Here is a 27133-nt window from a genome sequence, read left to right on the forward strand (position 1 = left end):
AAGATGAAATTGTTGGTTGTGTTGGAAATTACACCACATCTGAGCAATAGTCATCATTTTTTGGGGAAAAAAGAATGAATGAATAAATAAATAAATAAATAAAAATTTATTTTTATTTATACTCTGTTTAGTTTGATTTATTTATTGTGAAGGCATTGTGTAAAAGTGTCACAAAAATAATCTGCCAAAAATAAAGTGAATAAACGCCCACATATTGAATTCAGTGGGTTTAGATTAAAGGAATCAGTCTAGTGAACATTTCAAAGTTGTTATTTAACAGTTTCTCACTAGAGGGCCCTAAAGTAACAACAAACCGTTTCGTTTGTTTTTTACGGAAAGCTGGTGGAGAAACGTGTCATGATGTTCCTGGAGTTTTCTGTTGTCTACAGTTTCTCCACTCGGACTGCATATGTGAGATAACCTATGTAATATATGTATAAGTTTTAAATAATTGAGTTTTTCAGTAGTTGTGCCTGAAATGCATTTTAAAGAGTGCCAATGAAATCTATAACACTGCAAACTTACAAAATTAAGACAGTGCCCCTATATCATTTTCAGCATCATGGCAAAAATGCCTTAAAACAAACAAATGCTTGTATGAGTTTGTTTGCAGGCAGCACATGAACAAAAATCTAGTGTTTAGACTTCTTGCTCTAGGCTCCTCCCAGAGCTTGTTGGACTTGACAGCTGTTTTGAAGGCTTTGGCCTGCTTAAAGAGGCATGAGAAGGAGGTACTCTGTTTTAGAAATCACATGTTGGAGTTCTTTCACAGGCAGAAAGAAGAGGAGGAGACAGAGCTCAGAGTCCCAAGACTGTTCCTGTCCCAGCTCAAAGCATCCCTGATTGGCTGCCTGGCTCTTTGCTGTGGAACAGCCCACTTCCTCCGCAGCACAGCAGTTGTATTTTAACCTCTTTGGCCCTGTGCATGCTTTTTCCGCAAACCATGTGATTGTTTGAGCTTGTCTAAGCTTTGCAGCCTTGACAGGGCTCCTTTATCAGCTTGCTTGCCCACTCGTACTGGAATAGTCTGGAATGCTGCTGCTGGATCCAGTGATAACACTCTGGTTTGGGAGCTGCACACTGCACAGTTTCCTGTGACAGCAGAGGAGACGCTTGCAGAAAGCCGAGAGGGAGGGTGGCTGTGCAGGCTACGTTTTTCCACAGGACAGGTCTTGATATGTGTAGAATACTGAAGCAACTCTATTTTCAGGTGTTTTTTTTCTCTGTCTATTATGTTTTCTTGCTAACTTTGCCACTGTGTTGTGCTCAGTAGCTGGAGATGTTTGCTGCAACTGCCTCTGTGCTCCGGCGAGGAGCTTTGAGATACCGGGACAGCCAGTGCACCATGGCAACCATTGTATCTGGAAACAAGACCGCACAGTGAGTTTGAGGGCCCCTGCAGATCAGGTGGATCGGGTGCCTTTTTAGGCCAACGACCTCCTTTTTTGGATACAGAGATGTTTCAAATTGCTTTTTTTATGCTTATATTCATTTCATTTTTAAAATCTAATTATTAAATTATATAATAATTTATCATTAAGTCAATATATACACTACTACCTTTGAAAAGTTTGGGGTCAGTCATTTTTTTAAAGAAATAATTTAATTCAGACTTTTACATTATTACAAAATTAAATGAATGTTTTGTTGTTGTTGTTTTTTGACTTTCTGTTCATCAACAAATCTTGAAAAAATAATTCTACCAAAAATATTTAATAGCACAATTATTTTCAACATTGATGATAATAAGAAATGTTTCAAATCAGTATAGAATGATTTCTGAAGGATCATGCGACACTGAAGACTGGCGTAATCATTTATGAAAAATCATCTTTGCCATTAAAGGAATATATACAATTTTAAAATATATTATATATATACATATATATATATATATATATATATAAATTATATAATTAAATACAAAATTAAATAGATTATATATAAATAAAAAAGTTCTTTAAAGATATTTTATAATATTCCTGTTTTTACTGTGTCAAATAAATTTAGCCTTGGTGAGACTTAAAAAGCATTTAAAAATCTTACAGACCCCGAAGTTCAGTATATAATATGTAATAATCTATTAATATAATTATTTATATACTTTATATTTACATTACAATGCCATTGTTATTAATCATTATCTATGTATATTATATTTTAATTGTACTTAATACACTTTATGAGAAGGACATTAGAACATTTAGGTGAAGTTCAGCTTTAGGATAGCAACTTATATAGTATTTTTGTTAAATACATGTGCGCATTTATTATTTGAGATCAAACAATAATTTAAAATACCCTTTAGTTAGATTTAATGCCATTCTGCACTTTTTGTCCAGACAGGTGAAGGAGCAACTGAAGAAGGAGGTAGCAGAGATGAAGAATCAGTTCTCAGGCTTCAGGCCCGGCTTGGTTGTGCTGCAGGTCAGTCTGGACCTCTCGCTCATTATTTTGGACCGTATAATAAACCTTGTGGTGATAGCTTGCTGTATAATTTTTGATCTCTCCTGATAATCTGACTCATCTTTCTTCTTTATTCTTTTTTCGTTCGTTCTACTCCAGATGGTCATTTGGTAATGTGCCATTTTCTTTTCTCTCACGGTTGTGGGTGTTGTGCTAAAATCTCCCTATGGCTTCATGGTCATGTGTTGATAAATGCATAAGTGTGCAACGTGAAAGAAAGGTGTGTTAGTTTAAGGTCACCATGATAAGATAACATTGATATGGTGTGTGACTCATTTCTTGGACCATAATGATCTCACTGCCTGAACTGTGTTGTTTTGTTGTTCTTATAAATATTTTTGGTCTGTTTTGATCAAAACATTTTTGACCATTACATTTCAATAACCAGATTTAAAACTTTAGAACAAAAATAATGCATTTAAATTTTCATATCAAAATGCAATATTATATATTACAAATATTTGTATATTGTTTATGTATTCATGAATGTTCATAAATATTAAATTTAGTAAATATATAAAACATACAACATTTACATGTTAGGCATTTTTATATTTACACAAATAGTAGAACATTACACATACTTTGAGAAAAACATTTTCACTGAAATATTACAACATTAGACTTTTACACAATACACAATTATTATGTAAAATTTAAATCAGTATTACATTTGAGTGAGATGTTTGCTGATTCTGTTTTTATAGGGCATAAAAGTGTAAAATGTCTAGAAGTATTAAACTAAAAATATCTACTTTATACACATTAGATCAATTACATTTTTTACTTTTTGTACTCTTTTCACACACTCATATACCCTGTGTTTTGTTGTAGGTTGGGGACAGAGATGACTCAAACCTCTATATCAGCATGAAGCTCAAGGCAGCGGCTGAGGTTCAGTGAGCTGATTTAATAAACAGAAATCATGTTCATCATAAACCTCTTGCTGACACTGTCTTCCTCTCTTGCATAGATTGGGATCAATGCGAACCACATTAGGCTTCCCGAGACAGCCACAGAGGATGAAGTAAGAGAAACATGCCCCAAGCAAAAACAACAGTGTGATTCACCTTGTCTTGTTTTGCATCCTTTCTCTCTTTATACGTCTCAACATTACTTACAATTCATTATAATGAAGATTAGAGCCTTTGGATGTCTTCAGTTCAAACCAATTTTGAACCATGCAGTTCATTCTGATATAGTTTTGGTCAGAGTTTGAAATGGATAAATGCATTCTGAGCTGTTAAATATATATGACAAATAACAAATGAAACAATTTTGTGACAAAAAGGATTTGATTCTGAAGGCTGATCTCACTGATTTTCTTAAGGTCCTGCGAAGTATAGTTGCAGTGAATGAGAATCCTGCGGTCCATGGCCTCATCGTACAACTACCGCTTGACTCCATCAACACAATAAAAACAGAGAAAGTAACCAATGCTGTGTCCCCAGACAAAGATGTGGATGGGTAGGTGTTATTTGCTTGAAATGTATGTTTGAGAAGCAAGACAGCGAAAAGGGGCCTGATAGTGAATTTATTCTTGATAAACTAACTGGAATAGACAGGTAGTGCAGACTGTTTTCTTTACAAAGTCAAGTTGTTGCATTTTACACACTTTTTTCCATCGTATGATCCATTGGGCCTCTGCTAGGTCTAGTTTCCAGGTCTAATCACTCTATTTGGCTCCCTTATCTGTTTTTTCCACTCAAAAGTCAGAAGGCCAAAGGCCTTTTTTGTTGATGTGTGTGAATATTGGCCTTTTTTACTGATTTCAGATGAGTTATCTAAGTAAAAATAGTTTTGAGGGGCAACTGAGTCTAAAATCTGCACAAATAAGCAATATACACCTGCAGGCTCTTGAGGCATCCTATGAGAGTTTTATCAGATTTATGCAGCATACTTATGGGGAATGGATCACTTGTGTTACCGTATGCGATTTAAAATGTGTTTATTGTGAATACTAACTGGAGCTATATTGAGGTTTTTGACTGGAAGCTGCTGGTTGTCATTTTAATAGGAAACTTTTAATAGGAAAGGTGATGCAGAAAGACTGAAATCTCCAAAACTGTTTGTCAAGATTGTTTCAATAACATATTTCAAATCAGTAATACGATCTTGCAACAGTGCTGTCAGTTTGCTTCTTTAAAGGTTTAGTTCACCCAAAAATGAAGATTCTGTCATTAATTACTCACCTTCATGTCGTTCCAAACCTGTAAGACCTTCGCTCATTTTCAGAACACAAATCAAGATATTTTTGAGAGCCGAGAGCTTTCTGACCATGCATAGACAGCAACGCAACTGACATGTTTAAGGCCCAGAAAGGTAGTAAGGAGATCGTAAAATAGTCCATGTGACATCTATTGGTCGACCGATATAGGTCTTTTTGACAGCCGATGCCGATATCTTGGAAAGCAGGGTGGTCGATGGCCGATATAAAGCCGATATAATAAGTTTTGTGGATGGGGTCTTTAAATTCTTTTATACTGTTATCAGCACATGTTGAAGTAGATTCGTCTCTTGTCTCTGAGAGAATATGCGCTGTTAATGCAGCATTAGAAAAGTTTTTTTACTTTCACTTTCTGTATGACTGAAGTTAAGACATTCACTTGCATAACTATTGAGCAAAGTTTGTACGTTGCTTTTGTGATATCCATTGGCTCGCCTTCATGGTTTAAAACAGAAATATTTCCAGTATTGCGACGTAACCGCAACCCCCCATGCATATGTATCTTAAATGCAGGTATACATGAAAGAGGAATCAAATCGGTATGCAGCGCTGTATGTGTTTCTATGCTTGCGCGGGCATCGGGTGTGTGCGAGAACAGCGCGCAAGTAATGAATTGAGTTCTGTTTCGTTTCTTCTTCTTGTGGTTTTAAATAGCTTGAACGTGTAAATTGGCAAATTAATCTGCGAATCACATGCCGAAGGGTGTTGTCTTGACCTGGTCCGTATATCATGGATCAACTGCGATCCGTTTAAAGCCCTAGCCATGACAGATCAGAGCAATCCTTTATTTACTTATTTAACATGAAATCGTCAAATTGCTACTCTATCAATCGCATACAACAAAAATACAGAATAATTAGAAAAATAATTTACGCACAATAAATAACAGAGGGTCATATCTATCCACATTTTCCCCAGAACTTTCTCGCGACCCGGTAGGAATTCTTCCACGGCCAGGTAGTGGGTCATGACCCGGTGGTTGGGGACCTCTGCTTTAGAAGGAGAATGTGAGCACTGTGTGCGCAGGCGCTGCCATTCTCAGCGCCGTCAAACAGAAAAACTTATCGGCCAATGCCGATATTTGAAAAAACAAAAGGCCAAATATATGGCGATATATCGGTCGACCACTAGTTAGATCAGTGGTTCAACCCTAATTTTATGAAGCTACTAGAATACCTTTTGTGCACAAAGAACAAAAACAACGACTTTATTCAACAATTTCTTCTCTTTCCTGTCAGTCTTTGGCACGTTCATGAGAGTACCACGATGCATGTGTGTACAGAACTGCTGCTGACACAGGAGTCAGCGTCCTGCTATAGAACATCCATCTCTCTCAGTTCATCGTCTGTATATTTTGGTTCGATTAAGTAAGGCTGGGCAAAAAATTGTGTCATCCATGCTGTCAAAATCTTCAGACATGTTTACGAAGACTGTTTTATACACAGTGTGCATCTTCCTCTGCTTGTAAACGGCTCTTAATGCCTTAGAGAATGCGTTTTGTCCCCCCCTCTGGACTGTGCACATCTCTCAATCTATAGATGTGCACTCGTACACCTTTACACTTGCAGGTGTACTTTACTTATGACACCAGTTTTCTTCTGCTGGTGTCCCTCACTCACGTCTGAGTGAGTCCATCGCCCTCCCCCTCCCGCACTCCCTCCGCTTACAGACAGTCCCTAACCAGAAACCAAACAAATAGAACTCGGAGGTCCTACTTTCAGCTGATTAACCAACACACTTGTCTTTCTTTGCCCACATTTTCTTTACCATCACAGCACTTACTTTAGCCTTCTGTTTAATCTTTTAAAATGATATAAAAAAATATTTAAAATTAATTTAAAACAGTTAAGAATAGAAAAGTATTATACATAAAATACAGTGCAGTCAGTTCGGACGTAGCATTCAACAAATGCACAGCTAAACAGATGAGTTTTTAGTCTGGATTTAAATTTGGCTAATGTTTTAGCACATCTGATCTTTTCTGGAAGCTAGTTCCAACTGTGGGCGGCATAATAGCTAAAAGCGGACTCCCCTTGTTTTGTGTGAACCCTTGGTATTTCTAACTGACTTGATCCTAATGATCTGAGTGGTCTGTTAGGTTTATATACAGTGAGCATATCAGCAATATATGTAGGTCCTAGGCCATTGAGTGATTTATGAACGAGTAAAAGTACTTTAAAATCAATCCTAAATGTAACTGGAAGCCAGTGTAAGGGCCTGAGGACTGGTGTGATATGCTCAGATTTTCTGGTTCTTGTCAGAATCCTGGCAGCAGCGTTTTGGATGAGCTGCAGCTGTCTAATGGTCTTGACTGGAAACAAAACATCTAATTCTTGCAATGTTTTTGAGATGATAGTATGCTGATTTAGTTACTGCTTTGACATGACTACTAAAACTAAGGTCTGTCTCCAGAATCACCCCAAGATTTTTGACTTCATTTTTAGTTGTTTGACCCCTAGAGTCAAGGTATTCATTCACCTTGAGAACTTCATCTTTGTTTCCAAATGCAATGATTTCAGTTTTCTCCTTGTTTAACTGAAGAAAGTTCTGGCACATCCAACTGTTAATTTCATCAATGCATTGGCAGAGGGAGTCAATGGGGCTGTAGTCATTTGGAGATAAGGCTAGGTAAATCTGGGTATCATATTTATATTAATAATCTGAGTAATTAATGACAGAATTTTCATTTTTGGGTGAACTAACCCTTTAACTCAAAACACACGATAAAAAAACTGTATTTTTTAATGCCGGTGCAAAAAAACACAAACTTTATGCTTTAGATAAAACATAGAAACATGCCTCTTTCCAAAAGGTTACAGTTGTCATATTAGGTGTAACAAAATGCCAAATTGTCAGAAAAACTTCCTTAAAGCATAGCCGATTTTTTTAATAACCTCCACAGAACATTGTAACTGTATATTATTTAATGTGTCTTCCTCTCAGCCTGACCAGTGTAAATGCAGGGAAGCTGTCTCGTGGAGACCTGGGCGACTGTTTCATCCCATGCACTCCTAATGGCTGTATGGAGCTCATCAGTCAGACCGGTGGGTAGAAATCTTGTGAAGCGCTACCCGTGAGCTCTAGCTCTCAACGGTCAGAATGATTGTCCAGGGGGCCTTCGTACTACAGCCCAATCAGTGTGCAGTGTGATTGGATAGGTGTGAAATCTATATATACACATACACAGACAGAGCGATGCAATCTTATGACTGGGTGGTGAAATGAGCCATCACCCTAAGGAAAGAAAAGAAGGATCCAGAACATTCTTTTTTAGCAGCACATGTAGGTGCGTCAGAAAGGGCACATGGCAGAAAGATAAAGAAAAGAGCTCTGATTTAAAACCCAGTGAGTTTCTTTGCTGTCTACTGCCTACATGGGCAGCACCTCTAATAAGTTTTAATTCAATTCAATTCAAATTTATTTGTATAGCGCTTTTTACGATACAAATCGTTGCAAAGCAGCTCTACAGGAATTTAAGTTTCCACAATATATTTATATATTGTGGAACCTTAAAATGTTTGACTTATGGCAAAATTTGGTAATTCTGTATGTTGTCTGAGCATTGGCATCCTCCAAAGTCCTCTGAGGGGTTGGCATTATCTTTTCTCAGGTGTTCGTCATCTCAGACCATTTAAGGGTTGGATCCAGACTGAAGCTTCTGTCATTCCTAGTTACCACGGGATGTTAATAAATAAATAAAAATATTTGGTACAATACCTCATTTTACTTATAGAGAATGTTTTATTGGTACTTTGTTTTGTAAGGAAATTCTCTACTGTTCAAAAATAAATCCTTCTATGCTCACTAAGGCTGCATTTATCTGATCAAAAAATGCAGTAAAGCACAGTAATGTTGTGAAATATTATTACAATTTAAATTAACTACTTTTCATTTAAAGATATATTAAAATGTAATCCATTTCTTTGATGGCAAACTTTTTTTGCCATTACAGTCACACGATCCTTCAGAATTGATTCTAAAGTATCTAAAGTAAAGTACCGTTTATCAGATTATCAGTTTTAAAAACAGTTGTACTGCCTAAAAGTCTTATGAAAATCATGATACATTTTTTCAGGATTCTTTGATGAAATAGAAAATTTTGTAACATGATAAACATCTTGTCGCTCTTGGTCAATTTATTGCATCCTTGCTAAATAAAAGTATTAATGTCTAAATAAAATAAAATAATAATTCAATTTAAATGAATAAATACATACATACCTTTTGAACAGTAGTATATACTGTAATGTACCACCAAAATTTCTATCACCATGCTGACCATCTGGTATTTTCTTTATGCTGAGCATTCTGCCTTCTTCACAAAATATAAATGTGATGCTTCTTTACAATTTGGCTCAAACAAGACAGCGCAATTAAAATGAGACTTTTAGAACAGGCTTAGTGTCAACAGTGCACGTTAAAATGCTCACTGGGTTTTGGAACGGAGCAAGTGTGATTCATGTGTGCAGGTGTGAGTGTGATGGGGAAGAATGCTGTCGTGATCGGCCGCAGTAAGATCGTTGGAGCTCCAATGCACGATCTGCTCTTATGGAATCACGCCACAGTGACCACCTGTCACTCGAAGACTCTTGACCTTGCTGAACAGGTTGGTTTCATCTGCTTCTCTCACGCTCTATTTTAAATCCCTTTTCCCAGTTTTGAACATGAGCATTTCTTCAGCTAGATTTTACAACAATGAAGAACTCATGATTCTGTTGATGAATTTAGTGTTTGCTTTATCAATATGGAGTACAGACCTTGACCTGGCATGCAGTCCGGTTTAACGAATGGAGTAGGTGAATATTGGAGTAATTTTGAGCAACTTGCTTTCTTTAGGTGGGCAGAGCAGACATCTTGGTTGTGGGTGCTGGCAGAGCTGAGATGGTGAAAGGAGAGTGGGTGAAGGAGGGGGCGGTGGTCATAGACTGTGGTATCAATCATATACCAGGTCTCTCTGCTTGACTTTATCTACTTGTTTGAAACAGTAATGGAATATCAAATAGCTGCTGGTTTTAGCTCACGTTTACCTTTGACTCTCACACAGACAGCAGTAAAGCCAGTGGAAAACGGGTGGTGGGGGATGTGCACTACCCCTCAGCTAAAGAGCGAGCTGGATACATCACCCCAGTGCCTGGTGGAGTCGGACCCATGACGGTAGCCATGCTGATGAAGGTATCATATCAGGAAAAATACAACCCGAATTCTGGAAATGTTGGGACGTTTTTTTTTATTTTAATAAAATTAAAACTAAAAGACTTTAAAATCACATGAGCCAATATTTTATTCACAAGAGAACATAGAGAGCATAAATGTTTAAACTGAGAAATGTTTAACTTTTATCCACTAAATGAGCTCATTTCAAATTTGATGCCTGCTACAGGTCTCAAAAAAGTTGGCACGGGGGCAACAAAGGGCTGAAAAAGCAAGACATTTTGAAAAGATTCAGCTGAGAGAACATCTAGCAACTAAATAAGTTAACTGACATCAGGTCTGTAACTTGATTGGCTATAAAAGGGATGTCTTAGAGTGGCAGAGTCTCTCAGAAGTAAAGATGGGCAGAGGCTCTCCAATCTGTGAAAGAGTGCGTAAAAATATTGTGGAATACTTTAAAAACAACCTTCCTCAACATCAAATTGCAAAGGCTTTGCAAATCTCATCATCTTCAGTGCATAACATCATCAAAAGATTCTGAGAAACTGGAGAAATCTCGTAAGGGTCAAGGCCGGAGACCTTTGTTGGATGCCCATGGTCTTCGGGCCCTCAGACGACAATGCATTACTCATCGGCATGATTCTGTCATTGACATTACTAAATGGGCCCAGTAATATTTCCAGAAACCACTGTTGGTAAACACAATCCGCCGTGCCAACTCCTACTGATAAATGAATGCTTGATTTATTTATTTTTTAATATATTTTGTATAAATAAATGACAAAATAAAAGACTAAAAGCATTTTAAATGCTACAACTGAATTTAGGCATCACAGAATTATTATACAATTCAAAGTTTTAGAGTCAGTACAGTACATTTTTGAAGAAATTAATAATTCTATTCAGCGAGGATACATTAAATTGATCAAAAGTAACAAGAGACATTTATAATGTCAGAACATATTTCCATTTCAAATAAATGCTGTTCTTTTGAACTTCATGTTTATCACAAAATCCAGAAAAAAACGTACATACAGAGTAATGGCTGCTGAGTTCATCATGGGTGTAAATTACATTTTAAAATATATTAAAAAAGTAAAATCATTTAATTCTAAATAATATTTTACAGTATCACTGTATTTACTGAATTTTGGCAGATAAATGAGCATAAGAGACTTCTTTCAAACATTAAAAAACCCATGCTTATAATAATACTGTACAGTATGAAAGTATTTTTTACAAATACTTACGATTTCTTTTTTGGATTTTGACCAGAATACAGTAGAAAGTGCAAAGCGGTTTCTGCAGACATACACTCCAGGAAAGTGGAACATAGATTACACAAAGAAGAAACCCCAAGAGCCTCAGCTGAGGTACTGTTGTGGCATGGAATTGTTTAATTAAAGCATATTCTGTAAAGTGACACTTTTGTGACTCTTGCTGACCCATGTGAATGTCTAATGCATTTTCTCAGTGATGCTGACATCTCCCGTTCATGCCAAAGCAAACCAATTGGTCAGCTTGCAAGAGAGGTGGGATTGTTTTCTGAGGAAGTGGAGCCATATGGTAGGAGCAGAGCTAAGATACGACTGGATTCTCTGAAACGCATGGAGAAACAGCCTGATGGGCAATATGTGGTTGTCACTGGGTAGGATGCATCCTGAAATATAATTATGTGCATGAGCATAATCTTATAGTGTAGTAACTTTTCACAAGCGCTAAATGGGATCTTACAACACTTCATTAAGCGTGGATCACACACTGCATTCACATCCACCTTAAGCTATGTAATCAAGCAATTAGACAAAAAAAATAATAATGCTTTCATTTTGTTACTGTGACCAGAATTACTTCTACTCCATTGGGCGAGGGAAAGCGCACCACTGCTCTCGGACTGGCCCAGGCTTTTGGGGCCCACCTGAATATCAACGCTTTTGCTTGCGTGAAAGAGCCTTCCCCAGGATTCTGTTTTGGTGCTAGGGGTGAGGGACAATTTTTTTTTCCCTCCAGGTTTCCGAGATTATATCTATGGAAGCCAATTTCCACTTAATAAGAAAAAATCCAAACTTATTACATACTAAGTCATAATTATGCAGGGCCGCGTTATCCTAATGGGCAACATGGGCTGCAGCTCAGGGCCCCGAACACTAGGGGGCCCCAGAGTCAATCGCATTTTACACAGGGTTGCCAACCGTTCCGTGTAATACGGAATTGTCCCGTATTTAAGGCATCAGTTTGTCCCGTATTTGCAGTAATACAACGTATGACCACCTAGACCATACAAATAAATAAATTATTGTTTTTCCAAATCATTGTTTGAATTGTGAACATAGCCGCTCAAGGAAGGCTTTAAGACCAAGCAGAATCCTCTGCCGCCTATCACAGCGAGTGGGACTTGTGTTTTGATTTCTGCAAATCATTTTGGTCAAATGCAAAGACGTGATTACTGATCGTAATCACAACATCAAGCTAGAAAACATATATCTAGGCTACCTTTTTACTATTTGTAATAGCTGGACCGAGGCTATGGAATAGGCTAACTTTATCTGTGAAAGCCTCAAATTCCATCAATGAGATTAAAACTAAATTGAAATCTTATTTTATTACCTTGGCCCAAAGCTGCGTTAGCCCAGGTTTAATGCGGCACTGTAATTATGTGATAAAAAAAGTTCAAATAACGACATAAAAAGTCAGAATTATGACTTCTAAAGTCATTAAAAGTATAAAATTATAAGATGAAAAACCCTGACAAATAGTTATATAAATAGAGATAAAAGTTATAAGTATGACAAAAGTCGATAGTCAGACAGAATTATTATGATATCAACTACGATGAAATTTACAAAAAATTGAAATTATGAGATTTTGAGATGCTAAATCATAATTATGCCATAAAATCATTGCTGATGATTTTTCTTGCAGTGCAGCTTATTTCTTAAAAACTTTATTCACAAAACTAGCAATTAGGCCTACCCATTTCATTTTACCCTTTATAACAAGTTTATTATATGATTATTATTTTTTTTTTCATGGGTTCATTTTGTTCACAGGGATTGCTGTTGGAGGTGGATATTCTCAGGTTATACCATTGGAGGAGGTTTGTTTGAGACCCTTTTGCAACAGAGATTTCATGCAGAAGTAGATTTCATCAAATGGAACTTGAATATTTTCTAACACATTGATCCCAGGTCAGCCTTCAGGCTTCAGGTCAAAATGAGCTCATTTCTGCTACCAGTAAAGTGGTGATGGACACTATTAAAGCACATGCTCACTATGAGACCAAGCTCTCTGAGAAGGTCAGGTTTGTGTTTCGTGTGTGTGGGTGTTTATACTCATGTGTTTGTACAGTTTGCATTTGGTATGACCTCACACATTTAAATCTTGCAGGCTTTGTTTGACCTGTTGGTTCCTCTAAGAAGGGGGCAAAGGTCCTTTTCTCCAGCACAGCTCAACCGAATGAAGGTAAATCATAGAAAACACAGTCTATAGTAAGATATTCAATTCAAATCCATTGCAGAAGTATGATGACATGGTCAAAGTGTCCTTCGTGACCTGTAGAAACTGGGAATTGAGAAATCCGACCCCTTGACCTTCACAGAAACCGAGATAAGACGCTTTGTCCGATTAGACATTGACCCAGACACTGCAACAGTAGGTATCTGTGTCATAATTTCAATTTGACGTAGTGCCTTTTTTGATAATGTAATTAAGGGTGATTTGTTCATTTTAATGGATGTCTGCGCTGTTCAGGATCCTGGCTCTCTGGAAAATGAGATCATGGCTATACTGTCCCTCAGCAGCAGTGTGGAGGAGATGCAGCAGAGGCTGGCCAAGATAGTAGTAGCTACAAACAAATCTGGAGATGCTGTCACCACAGAGGATTTAGTCAGTATGTGTGTTCATGTGTTTGTGTGTGTCTGTATGTGTGTGATCTAATCTACACAACCTTGTCATCACAGGATGTGAGTGGTCCATTGGCCATGCTATTGAAAGATGCCCTGAAACCTGTCTTGATGCAAACTGTAGAGGTAAGACTTAATAGCGCAAAATATTACATGTCCACTGAAAATATCATTGTCATTTTTTTCTGTATAAATATTTTAGAATCACTGCACACAGAATCCTTCTTATTTATTTATTTCAGCTCTGTCAGATTCTGTCTCAGCACATCTCAGTCTTTCTCTCTAGGGTACACCAGTGTTTCTTCACACCTGCCCATTAGCTGATATTGCCCAAGGCAGTCCTTCCATTCTGGCAGACAAACTGGCTCTAAAAATGGTTGGATCTGAAGGTTTTGTAGGTGAAGAAGGAATCTAGTTAATTTATTTATATATATATATATATATATATATATATATATATATATATACACATATATATATATATATATATACATATATATATATATATATATATATATATATATAATTCTATAATGCTGTACATTCTGCATAAATACACTACTGTTCAAAAGTTTCAAAAATGAATTCTTTTATTCAGCAAGGACACACTAAATGACCAAAAGTGACAGTAAAGACGGTTTTTAATCGAGCAATTGAATTTGCAATTTTGATAGTATTAAAAAAATGTTTCCTGAACAACAAATCAGCATATTAGAATGATTTCTGAAGGGTCATGTGACACTGAAGACTGAAGTAATGGCTGATGAAAATTCAGATTTGCCATAGCAGGAATATATTGCATTAAAAGAATTATTCAAATAGAAACCAACAAAGATTTTAAATAAAATTTTAAATAATAATATTCCACAAGATTGCTGGTTTTACTGTGTTTTTGGGCCTTGGCGAGCAACCTTGTTGCATTTTGTTGACTTTTGAACCGTAGTGTATATTATCACTCTAGGTTTATCATCTCTAGGTTTAGGTTTGTGTAATAGAAACAACAAAAACTAATGCACAAACTGTCACAATATTCAAACTCTGTCTAATCTACTCTTTTCCGTCTTTACAGTCACTGAGTCTGGTCAGGGGGCTGACACTGGCTTGGAGAAGTTTTTCAACATTAAATGTCGCTACTCAGACTTGCGGCCAGATGTGGTAGTGATGGTGGCCACTGTTCGTACCCTGAAGATGCATGGCAGTGCCCCCCCTGTGAGTCAGACCCTCAAATTTATAGACAGTTTTCATTATGTATTCACAAGAGCCTATAACACATCGGTTGTGCTTGTTCTCACAGAGGCAATATCTCACATTGTCTTTACACTTGTTTTCTTTCTTGTTTATAGGTCCACGCTGGTTTGCCCCTTCCAAAAGAGTATTCACAGGAGGTAGTACACTCATTCAAGTTCTGTAACCATTTTATGTACAATTCTGAATGTTCATATTTGTAAGGGTTAAGCCATATTACTGCAAGAAATTTTGAATGACATTTCTGAAAGTGAGTGGATGAGTTTAGTATATTTTACATGATATATTTTCTGCAAAGCAGAACCTAAAGCAGCTGGAGAGAGGCTGTTGTCATCTGAAGAGACAGGTGGAAAATGCACAAGTATTTGGTTTGCCAGTGATCGTAGCTGTCAACAAATTCAGGTACGATATCAAACAGCAAACCAAAAGTGTTGTCTGTGTGTATTTTGTCTAGCTATTTGTAACTAGTCACATTATCAATGTGCATCCATCCATTTTCCATACCGCTTTATCTTCTGCAGGGTCATGGTGGGGATTATTACCAATGTGTACTATTTTATGCTTTTTCACTCATATATCTCTAATTATAATCTAATATTTACATCTTACCCTTTATACACTAACTGTATGCTCATGAGCCAAACTGAACCACACACAGTACTCCTACTCTGAGAGAATGTGTGTGAATATGGGCTCTGATTGTATTTGGTGTAGCTCTGATACTGACGCTGAGCTGGAGCTGGTTTGTGGCCAGGCAAGGCAAGCTGGAGCCTTTGAAGCAGTGCAATGCTCTAACTGGTCTGATGGGGGCGCTGGAGCGCTGGCTCTGGCAGAAGCTGTTCAGAGAGCAGCTAAACTTCCTGGACAGTTCAGGTTCCTCTATGACACACAGGTGAGAAGTGGCATAGTGGATAAGATTTGTACTTGCAACTTAAAAAATGTAGGTTTAAATCCCTTTTTACAAGTGAAACTGATACTAAATATACTGTACTCTGCTTTGTGTAAAAGCATCAGCTGAATAACTAGGTGGTAGAGGAAGTGAAAGGATATTTGTTTGCGGCATCATTAAATTCCTTATATAAGTGTGCAGTGGAGCAATTTTACTTTCAGTTACTTTAAAAAAACAATATATATATATTCCCCAGTGTATTTGTGCTCTTCTTTCCCAAACATATTCTGAGCTCAACACTTTATATATAGAGAGCTGTTTCATTACCAGCCAATGACTTTATAATGCATGAAATCTTTTTAAGTGACAAGGCCTAAATATAACCAGCATGAAAACTTTTCATAGCAAATTAAGGCTAGGAGAAAGTCTGTATGTATTAAGTACAGTAAGGTTCCACTGATGGAATAAAGCCAAAATCCATTACTCATACTAATGCATTATTAAACATAGATAAATGGCTATTTTCAGATTCCAGCTGCAGATAAGTTAAGGACTGTGGCACAAAAGATGAATGGTGCAAAAGATATCGAGCTATCTCCAAAAGCAAAAGAAAAGCTGGCACTTTATACAAAACAGGTAAGCTTCATTTTCATTATACAGTAAGTCTGTTTAATTATATATACATATAGCAGCCTAAGAAATAGTTATTCATAAACCTCTCAGATATTTGTTTACTTATAGAACATACTTTATTAATGAGATGTTTGTCATCAAATACAGTATATACTAAAACATTAATACTTATACTCTGTTAATTGATATGGATTGGACTAATCAGTAGAAGCAGCTAAGAGTTTTTAAATAAAACATTGTGTGACATATTATGGATGGAAAATTTTGTGTAACAGAGTTTTGAAGGAATGAGTTTGGCTGTTTAACATTATACTGTATGTATGCATGTCTGCCTGAGGCAAAGTGTAACATTCTGTCTTATTCCACAATTTTTTCATCATCTTTTTTTTTTTAAAGGGCTTTGGGAATTTGCCAGTTTGCATAGCTAAGACACACCTGTCCTTGAGTAATGACCCCATGTCGAAGGGAGTGCCTATCAACTTCATGCTGCCCATAGCTGATATCAAGGCCAATGCTGGAGCAGGTTTCCTCTGCTGTCTGACTGAACCGGTGAGCTTTGTTACATATCTATAATATTAGTAGTAGATATATTAATACATTATAATTATATATAATCATAATAATATAAATAACTAATATATTAATAATAATTAATCACATTCTAAATTTGAGGACAGCATAAGGAATTTTTAGGAATTTGTTAAAGTGATGAAAAGTGAAGATATTTATACTGTTACAAAAAATCAATTTCAAATAAATGCTGTTCTTTTGAACTTTAAACAATCCTGAGAAAAAATGATCACAGCTTTCACAAAAATATTACAACCCGAATTCTGGAAATGTTGGGACGTTTTTTAAATTTGAATAAAATGAAAACTAAAAGACTTTCAAATCACATGAGCCAATATTTTATTCACAATGCCCAGGAATACTTCCAGAAACCACTGTTGGTAAACACAATCCGCCGTGCCATTTGCAGATGCCAACTAAAGCTCTATCGTGCAAAAAGGAAGCCATAAGTGAACATGGTCCAGAAGCACCGTCATGTCCTGTGGGCCAAGGCTCATTTTAAAATGGACTGTTTCAAAGTGGAAAATGTTCTATGGTCAGATGAGTCCAAATTTGACATTCTTGTAGGAAATCACAGATGCTGTGTCCTCCGGGCTAAAGAGGAGGGAGACCTTCCAGCGTGTTATCAGTGTTCAGTTCAAAAGCCAGCATCTCTGATGGTATGGGGGTGCATAAGTGCATAAGGTATGGGCAGCTTGCATGTTTTGGAAGACACTATGAATGATGAAAGGTATAAAAAGACGACGTGTATTTCAGCAGGACAATGCAAAACCACATACTGCAGCTATTACAACAGCATGGCTTCATAGTAGAAGAGTCCAGATGCTGAATTGGCCTGCCTGCAGTCCGGATCTTTCACCTATAGAGAACATTTGATACATCATTAAACAAAAAATACGCCAAAGACGACCACAAACTCTTCAGCAGCTGGAAACCTATATCAGGCAAGAATGGGACCAAATTCCAACACTAAAACTCCAGAAACTCATAACCTCAATGCCCAGATGTCTTCAAACTGTTTTGAAAAGAAGAGGAGATGCTACACCATGGTAAACATGCCCCCGTCCCAATTATTTTGAGACCTTTAGTAGGCATCAAATTTGAAATTAGCTCATTTTGTGCATAAAATAGTAAAATTTCTCCATTTAAACATTTGTTATGTTCTCTATGTTCTATTGTGAATAAAATATTGGCTCGTGTGATTTGAAAGTTTTTTTAGTTTTAATTTTATTCAAATTTAAGAAACGTCCCAACATTTCCGGAATTCGTGTTCACTGACGGACACTGATGATAATAATAAGAAGAACTGTTTCTTGAGCACTACATCAGCATATTAGAAGGATAGCCAAAGGATCGTGTGACACTGAAAACTGGAGTAATGACTGCTGAAAATTCAGCTTTGCCATCACAGGAATATAATACATTTTAAAGTTTATGAACATTGCAAACAGCCAATTTAAATTGTAATCGTGCTTCACAATATTACTGTTTTTACTGTAGTTTTGATCAAATAAATGCAGATTTGGTAAGCATTAGACCTCTTTCAAAAATATAAAAAAATATCCAAATGTTTAATGATTCCCATATATTATTTTTATTGTCTTGTTCATTCAGCATCATAATTTACAACTGATATGTGTCTCCAAAACGAATTCAAACAGAAACAAAAGAGACAAAACAAATTTATACCTTTAACTGGTGGTGTACAATCAAATAAGCCCAATCACATTACACCATCTCCCCATACCCGAGGAAGGAAAAACATAATAGCAAGTGATTGTTGTTGTCAAACATTGTTAATGATTACTGGCTGAACACTAATGGAAGATAAAATTATGAGATTACATGAACACTGAGGTGGTTGACCTCTAGTCATTGATTCATTTCGGTCCACCTCAGTCAGTCGCTCATCGGGTGAGTCTACAGTGCAGAAAAGAAAGAGAATATTTGGTCACACATGTTGTGGATATTTTTATCCAGACACGTTGCTAGACTGCATGCCTGTGCTGAACATGAGCTGTTCAACAAAATCCACTGGTGGTCCAAGTGACTTTATCCAACATTTGTTCATTACAGATTACAAATGTAAATCAGTTTATTAAACCGCTCTTCAGGGTAGCATTCATTTACATATGCGGTTATAGTTAACTTGGCTCAGCATGATTTTATTTAGCTCGTTGGACTGTTTTTTTTTCTGTTCATTGCTTCAGCTAGCTTTTTTTGTCTTAGGGGGAAAAAAAACATAATTGGGTTTATTATTATGGCAGCAAAATAACTCCTCCATATAACACCAGATTGACTAATTTCTTCAAACTCTCCAACAGACAAATACAGAAATGGATGATCCCATGTGGCCCTGTTTCCATGGCAACAACCTTTACAGTGGCAGCAAGTAGCGCAATGGTTACTTGCTAAGATGGGCAAGCGGAAATTGGTTTAATTAATGGCCAATCATACTTTTAGTAAGTGGAAAGTAACAGTTTTCTTTTTTAACATGGCTAAATGATTTCTAAAACCTACAAATACTCTTAAGTAAAATAGTGGCATCAAATTCTAGCTCTGTATGATCAACATGTATAATATTTTCAAGTATTTCCTTGCAACTACTGTTTTATTTGCTGTAAAAACAACTAATTATGTCTTTTTCACTGTATTAAGTGTAAATTTGTAAACTGACAAATGATGTTGCTCTGTATTTTAGAAAATCACTCCAGATCTCACAGTTATTACACTGTGCTTCTTGATCCATATGATATTTTTAGCCATAACTGAGCTTTAGCAACAGAGAACCAATCGTCTGTCAGTATTTTCCCTATTACGCTAAACTTTGCCAGTATTATTATTGAAAGCCACATTTGATTTTATAGACAATGTGCAAATTTATGAGATGACATAATGTCTATATGTTTACTCTATATGCTATCTTATCTAACTCCAATAAAATCTTGGCTTACCATTTAATGAAGTTTCCAGTTGCTATAGATACTAAGCTGCCAATCTGATTGTAGACTATAATTAGATATTTGTATTTTTGTCCAGCTTGTTAGTCCAGTTTATTTTTAGCCTCCTCTTCAATACACGTTACCCAGCAGCCATTGATGCCGTCCAGTGGTCAATGATCACTGTCAATGTGTCCCTTACAGTTATCTGATGCTGTGTGACTAGAAAAGCATTCTGTTTCTATGGGGTAAAACGTGTGTATACCATGCTGTGCTGATATTGAATTTGAGCTTATCAAAAATTAAACCCAATATTTTGGAGTCCTGTTTTAACAAAAGATTGCTGGTTTATGTTTTAATTTGGTTTAAAATGTTATTACATTCATACATAGACGTGTTAAACACCTTTGTATCCAGATACTTACAGAAACCCTAATATAAAAGGTGTTATCATATTTTAGGACATTGTGCTTTGTAAAATGAATGTTGTCACCATGAAAACAGAGCCATATTTGCGAAGTGGGATACTGAGTGTGCATCTGGCCTGTTTGATTCAGGGGTTAGTTCAGGACACTGCCACCAGGTTTATCAGTATGAGGCAGCCTAAACTCTGCCAGGGCTAAATACACTTATGTGGTAGCTTTGTTGAGTACTTTGTATATTTTTTGCTGTTCTGGTATGGCTTTCAAGGGGATATTTTCCTCAGACCTTTGGAACCTAACGTCAATGAGCATTAGCATTGGTGGCTTTGAGCTTGAAATAACATTTCATGCATGAGATGTCAAGACTTGTGTCATATATATCCTGAGTGAAAGAAGCAATCCCTCTTCTGAACGAAGTTTAAAACATGCCTAAATGATAAAAAGGCTGCTGTCTGACTTAAAGGTCCATAAGGAAATGTCTGCTACTGACACAGATATAAATTAGACCCTGGGAAAATAAGATAACAGGTCATATTTGCACATATGTCTTTTGCAAACATCAAGCAAGCCTCCAAATGAGAATTAATTTCTGTGTGCCATCTGCTCATCACGGACATTTCATGCCAGATTAGATTTTCAGTCATTATGTGTCATAAAATAACAGTTACACTCTTAAAAATTTAAGTTCCAATTAAAGTTCCAATCCAAGTTTTGGCATTGATGCAAAAGAAAGAAAGAAAAAAAAGAAGTTCCACAAATAACTTTTTGGCGAACAGTTCTTAAAAGAACAATTTTTTTCTTAGTGTGAAGTTCAAGTTCAAGTTCAAGTTCAAGTTGAGCTTTATTGTCATTCCGCTACATGTGGGGACATGCAGTGGAACGAAATGTCGTGTCTCGCAGGACCACGGTGCTACATAAATACAGACATACAACAATGAAGTAAGAAAAAACACTATAAACCTATACACTACTAACAGATTTAACTATAAGTATACTATATATAAGTATTTACCCTATACAAACTAAAAGAATAAAGGATAAAAAATACAACTATACGAATGCTTCACATAAATATTATCCTATACAAACTAAAAAATAGAAGACGAAAAATACAAACTGTACATGTGCAAAGAGAGACATTTGAGTCAGCAGCTGGTTGGGGAACAGTGCAGGATGATTTGTAGTGCAAGAGCATGTAAACATAACATACATATATTGCTGAGTTTTTTGTGAGATTGTGCACACGCAGCAGTGTGTGTAAGTGTCCATAGTGCACCTAGTGTAGAGTGTGAGTGTCCATAGTGCACATAGTGTAAAGTGTAAGTGTCCATAGTGTAAAGTGTCCATAGTGCACATAGAGGAGAGTGTCCATAGTGTAAAGAAAAATAAGAATAAAATAAATAAAAAAATATATAAAAGTTCCATACAGTTTTTCTTTGGTGTGGTAAGGTTTGGGGTGGGGGGTGGTCCATGTTCAGGAGGTAGGGGTTTGCATGAGGTTTCAGAGGGGGGCGGGGTGGTTTGAGTTCAGGGCTCTCACAGCCTGGGGGAAAAAGCTGTTGAGCAGTCTGGCGGAGCGGGCTCTGATGCTCCGGTACCGTCTTCCTGATGGTAGGAGCTGGAAGAGACTGTGGGAGGGATGGGTGGAGTCCTTCACGATGCTGTTGGTTTTGCTGGAGCATCGTGTAAGGAAGATGTCCAGGATGGAGGGGAGAGGGGCACCGATGATCTTTGCAGCTGTGTTCACTGTCCGCTGGAGGGTCTTGCGGTCAGCAGCACTGCAGTTCCCGTACCAGACAGTGATGCAGCTGGTCAGCACACTCTCAATGGTGCCTCTGTAGAATGTGGTGAGGATGGGTGGAGGGAGACTTGCTCTTTTCAGCCGGCGGAGAAAGTGTAGGCGCTGTTGTGCCTTTTTGGAGAGTGACATGGTGTTGGTGGTCCAGGTGAGATCCTCTGTGATGTGCACCCCCAGGAATTTAGTGCTGCTGACTCTCTCCACAGTCGAGCTGTCGATGGTCAGTGGGGGGTGGTCAACGGAGTTTCTCCTGAAGTCCATCACAACCTCCTTTGTCTTCTCCACATTGAGGGACAGGTTGTTTGTGCCACACCATTCAGCCAGCTGTGCCACTTCCTCTCTGTAGTGCGTTTCATCGTTGTTGCTGATGAGACCTACCACTGTTGTGTCATCAGCAAACTTGATGATGTGGTTGGAGCTGAACTTGGCAGTGCAGTCGTGGGTCAGCAGTGTGAAGAGCAGCGGGCTGAGCACACAGCCTTGTGGGGCACCTGTGCTCAGTGTTGTAGTGCTCGAGGTGTTGTTGCCGACACGGACTGACTGAGGTCTTCCAGTTAGAAAGTCCAGGATCCAGTTACAGAGGGAATTGTTAAGGCCCAGCAGGTTTAGCTTATTTATGAGCTGTTGTGGGATTATTGTGTTGAATGCCGAGCTGAAGTCAATGAACAGCATTCTAACATAGGAGTCTTTATTTTCTAGGTGGGTAAGAGCCAGGTGGAGGGTGGAGGAAATTGCATCGTCCGTAGAGCGGTTTGGACGGTATGCAAACTGGAGCGGGTCAAGTGTGTTGGGGAGGCTGGTTTTGATGTTATGCATGACTAGCTTCTCAAAGCACTTCATCATGATTGGAGTCAGTGCTATGGGACGGTAGTCATTGAGACAGGACACAGGTGATTTCTTTGGTACCGGTATGATTGTTGTGGATTTGAAACACGTGGGGACGACTGCCTGACTCAGCGAGGTGTTGAAGATATCTGTTAGGACATCTGTCAGCTGTGCAGCACAGTCTCTCAGAACACGGCCAGGTATGTTGTCAGGACCCGCAGCCTTGCGTGGGTTAATCCTAGATAGGGTCTTCCTTACGTCGGCTGGGGACAGACAGAGCGCCCGGTCGTTGGGAGGTGTGGGCAGTTTTTGTGCAGGTGTGTCATTCTGCATTTCAAACCGTGAATAAAAGTGGTTGAGTGCATCGGGGAGGGATGTGTCCTCATCACAGGCCTGTGGCGGGGGCTTGTAGTCAGTGATGGTCTGAATGGCTTGCCACAGGCTCCGTGTGTCTCTGCTGTCTGTGAAGTGGTTGTTGATTTTTTGGGCATATGACCGTTTTGCTTTTTTGATGCCACAGGACAGATTGGCTCTTGCTGTTTTGAGAACATTTTAATAATAAAACCAACCTTTTTTCCACAACCTTGAATGGAAAGGAACCATCAATGGATAGAGCAAAGAAGCTTTATTCCTTAGAGTGTAGCCAACTGTGAATAACCACATTATTTTAGAAAGCGGAGTTAAATTTCACTAGCCAAACCCAGGCCAGCCTTGTTGAATCAAGCAATTACTTTTTCACGTAGGGCCAGGTAGGTTAGGGCAGCTTTTTTCCCTTAATAAATAAAATCATTATTTAAAAACTGCATTTTTTTACTCAGGTTATCTTTGTGTAATATTACATTTGTTTTGATGATCTGAATCGTGTGACAAATATGCAAAAAAACTAAAACAAAAAAAAACAGGAAGGGGGTTGTTGACGTGACATTGAATTTTCACTGTCCCACAAGATAAAAAATGAATATAATTAATATTATCGTTATTTAAAATGATTTCTACTGTATGGACAAAAATGTAAAAAATTATGTTCCACAGAAGAAAGAAATTCATACAGGTTTGGAATGACATGATGTTTTCATTTTTAGGTGAATCTCCCTTTAAGAACTTTATTATATGTAAATAATCAACACCTAATTTATAAAAGACATTGATATTTATCTTTAATCATGCCCTTATTGAATTAACAATAATCCGTTTTTATGCACATTATAAGTGTCCCTCGTTTTGACAATTTCCATCAGGACCAATAAATAAATGAACAAAACTTAGAGTGCTTGGTTACCAAGGAGACAAATTTACCAGTAATGAGAAGAAAAAAACAAGGTATATTAAATATATTATGCAGAATTTCCAGTTAAGTTGTCATATTATCAAATATTCAAAATTATTTGAAAACGATGTACGCTAACCATTAATCGGACATTTTGAACATTGAAAGTAGATAGCCTAGCCTAAATTAAACTAATGGACGTGTAAAATGTGTTTCAGGGGCCAAAAGTAGGCTACTAGTTGCCTTCTTTTTAGTTTTGTTGCCACTTTTTTGTATGGATAAAGGTGGGGAAAATGTAACTGTGTCAGGAAATTGTGTATGGCAAGTGTGTATGGTCACCATGATGGATATCAATAATATCTTGACATTAGCGGAGCCTCCTCCATGGCCGTGTTGATCGGATGGGATCGGCATGCGTCAATCAGCTGGTAGTCATGGAAACAGGCGAGTAAAGTGCTGTGAGTCGGCTCCTTCATCGCCCCAAATAACCGTGAAAATAGTTTACGTCGTGCTCTGTGCTTCACAGGTAGGAGTTGTAACTTATTATTAATTAGTACATTGTCGTAGGACTTTTTAAATCTAAGTTAACTTGTTGTTCTGAGTTAGGCTATATTTAATCACCATATAGGTTAAGTTAAAGTAAGGACGTCACAAACAAAATAGGGTTTTGTCAGAATAGTCTTCGAGTTTTGACTTTGCACTGAGATACATTTATTCCTGTAGCCTATCAATCAGGAGAGGGTGGGTTTGAAGAGAAAACTGACGGGTCCACCGAGACGTTTGCTGGGGAAGTCAAAATCAAGGGAGAAACTGGAAGGTGAATCTCAGAGAAGGCAAAGACAAGCTAAATGTTGTGATGGCACAGCGGATAATAATGATCAAGAAAATTATGGAAATGAATCCTCACTTATTACCCACCACAGCCCAGAAAAGCCCTCAGAGGAGAAGGCCACCCAGCCAGATGCTCCAGGAGATACCTCAGGAATTCTTGTAACATTGGAGCATGGTGAAAGCAAAGATGAAAATATAGAAAGTAAAACAAAAATTACCATAAGCACTTCAAAAACATCCATTAAAAGGATGATTTCCTCACTCCTCAGGTGTGGAAAGAGGGAGGAATCAGAGAGAACAGAAAATGATACTTTGAATCCTCAAAAAACAAAGAAAAACAGACACAAAGCTCAACACAGTATGTGTAACTCCATGGATGAGAATCAACTGAGTGATGTAAATAAGGAAGTTCCTAATTGGAAAATTAAAACTAGGGCTTTCTTTACAGTGTGGCCCCTTTTTAAGAGATCTAACATATGCGATGTCAAAGGGGGTGTAGAGAGCAAGACAATAGCATGGTTTTTCAGGAGATAACAGCACCAAAAGGTTTGACATTTAAAAAGATCTTTCCAAGAAAGAAGAAAGCATCTCATATTGGTCAGTTTGAGTGTAATGCTCCCAAGGAATCACAAAAAGAAGAAGCTGATCAACTGAATCAATCACATGCAGCTGCTTTGGACAGTTCCAGTATCGAGAAAGAAGAGAACCAAAAGGAAGAACAAGACATAAAAGCGGAAAGCATTTCAGAGGCATTTACATTCAGTGCAGAGGTGAGCGTTAACACGCATATTAAGTTTGATCACATGGATGAGAAAAAGGAAATATGTCTTGACCAAGATGTTAGTATAAATAAAGAAAACCGTGTATTAAAATCTAATGGTGTTTTGGATTCTGAGGTTCCTCCATCGTGTTGCAGCGAGTTTGCAGGCACATCATCAGGTGGTGATCTGCTAGTCTTAACTGAGAAGCCTATTAAAAATTGTCAAATGCAAGCCAGTGATTATTATAGAGCAAGCATACTCATCAGAGGAAGAGAACATGAATGAAACACCTCAGTTTGATGGTCTAGCAGTGAATGGATTAAAGAATAAACAACCTAACAATCAACACACTGCATCCGTCTGACCTAAATGTGTCTCCTGAACTGGGCCACAGCCATTGTAATGAGACCTTACTGATTCAGACGGCAATTTCAATGGTTCAAGCAGCCATTCATGGCGTTGTGGAGCAACTCACAATCGAGCAGCAGCACAATCAGATAAGTTAGACCATGCGTAATCACACATATATTTATTCTTTATTCAGCAAATGGTTTCATATTTCTCTATGATGGTATAGCTGTGTGTAACAGATGGAAAAAAAGAGAAGAGGAATTGGTGTGTAAAAACAGACAATGTTAATATTTGTAATGATTAAATTGTTGGATTGTGGAAAAGTTTGTAATGTTATGTCATTCTAATGCTGTAAGTTTGTACTTGCATGATTATCATTTGTCATATATTCATTAATGTTACCTTCTATTGTTCCTATTTTTTATATGGTAATGTCATTGCAGTCTAGTTTCTATAGCAATGAATATCCCACACGACTCTGAGAAGGCAACAAGCCACATGCTTATGATATGTTGTGTGAAACTGCCTTCTGTCAACATTTAGGGCAACGTTTTTATGAAAATATGTGGTCTTGAGAACCCAGGTGTGCATATGCTCTTTTCAGATTTAAATGAGGCCCTGACTGAAGCCTACAGTGTAATGGATGTAAAGTCACTGAATACTGTACATCTCATGCTTGGGAGTAATGCTTAAAGATGATTACAGAGTTGGCAGCAGAGATCATTTTTGCTTTTGTGACTACATGCTACTCTCTTGTGGCACTGAGATGTTACTACAAGACGGCCAATTATGGGATAGTTCAGCCAAAAATGAAAATTCTGTCATGATTTACTTACCTTCATGTTGTTACAAACCA

General features: G+C 37.5%; 1 protein-coding gene across 2 annotated transcripts; it reads left to right on the plus strand.

Moving 5' to 3' along the window:
- Window positions 1-861: 861 nt before the first annotated feature.
- On the plus strand, window positions 862-25348 carry LOC306880273 (C-1-tetrahydrofolate synthase, cytoplasmic-like). Of its 2 annotated transcripts, none has more exons than XM_079433714.1 (28): window positions 862-1169; window positions 1271-1380; window positions 2343-2427; window positions 3301-3360; window positions 3440-3493; window positions 3797-3933; window positions 7637-7737; window positions 9163-9299; window positions 9530-9641; window positions 9738-9865; window positions 11120-11217; window positions 11319-11492; window positions 11690-11826; window positions 12895-12941; window positions 13033-13140; window positions 13232-13306; window positions 13403-13495; window positions 13595-13729; window positions 13804-13872; window positions 14033-14144; window positions 14816-14955; window positions 15090-15131; window positions 15293-15393; window positions 15706-15883; window positions 16409-16516; window positions 16910-17062; window positions 19408-21253; window positions 23614-25348. In XM_079433714.1, the coding sequence occupies exons 2-27, from the start codon at window positions 1280-1282 to the stop codon at window positions 19477-19479; spliced, it is 2757 nt and encodes a 918-aa protein (XP_079289840.1). In that variant the 5' UTR covers window positions 862-1169; window positions 1271-1279; the 3' UTR covers window positions 19480-21253; window positions 23614-25348. The 2 variants fall into 2 exon arrangements, with proteins under 2 accessions (XP_079289840.1, XP_079289839.1); XM_079433713.1 differs by lacking the exon at window positions 23614-25348 and adding an exon at window positions 17440-18132 and having other exon boundaries at window positions 865-1169; window positions 19408-20353.
- Window positions 25349-27133: the final 1785 nt, after the last annotated feature.

Source organism: Barbus barbus (genome assembly GCF_936440315.1).
Source record: "Barbus barbus genome assembly, chromosome: 14".
Lineage (NCBI taxonomy): Eukaryota > Metazoa > Chordata > Actinopteri > Cypriniformes > Cyprinidae > Barbus > Barbus barbus.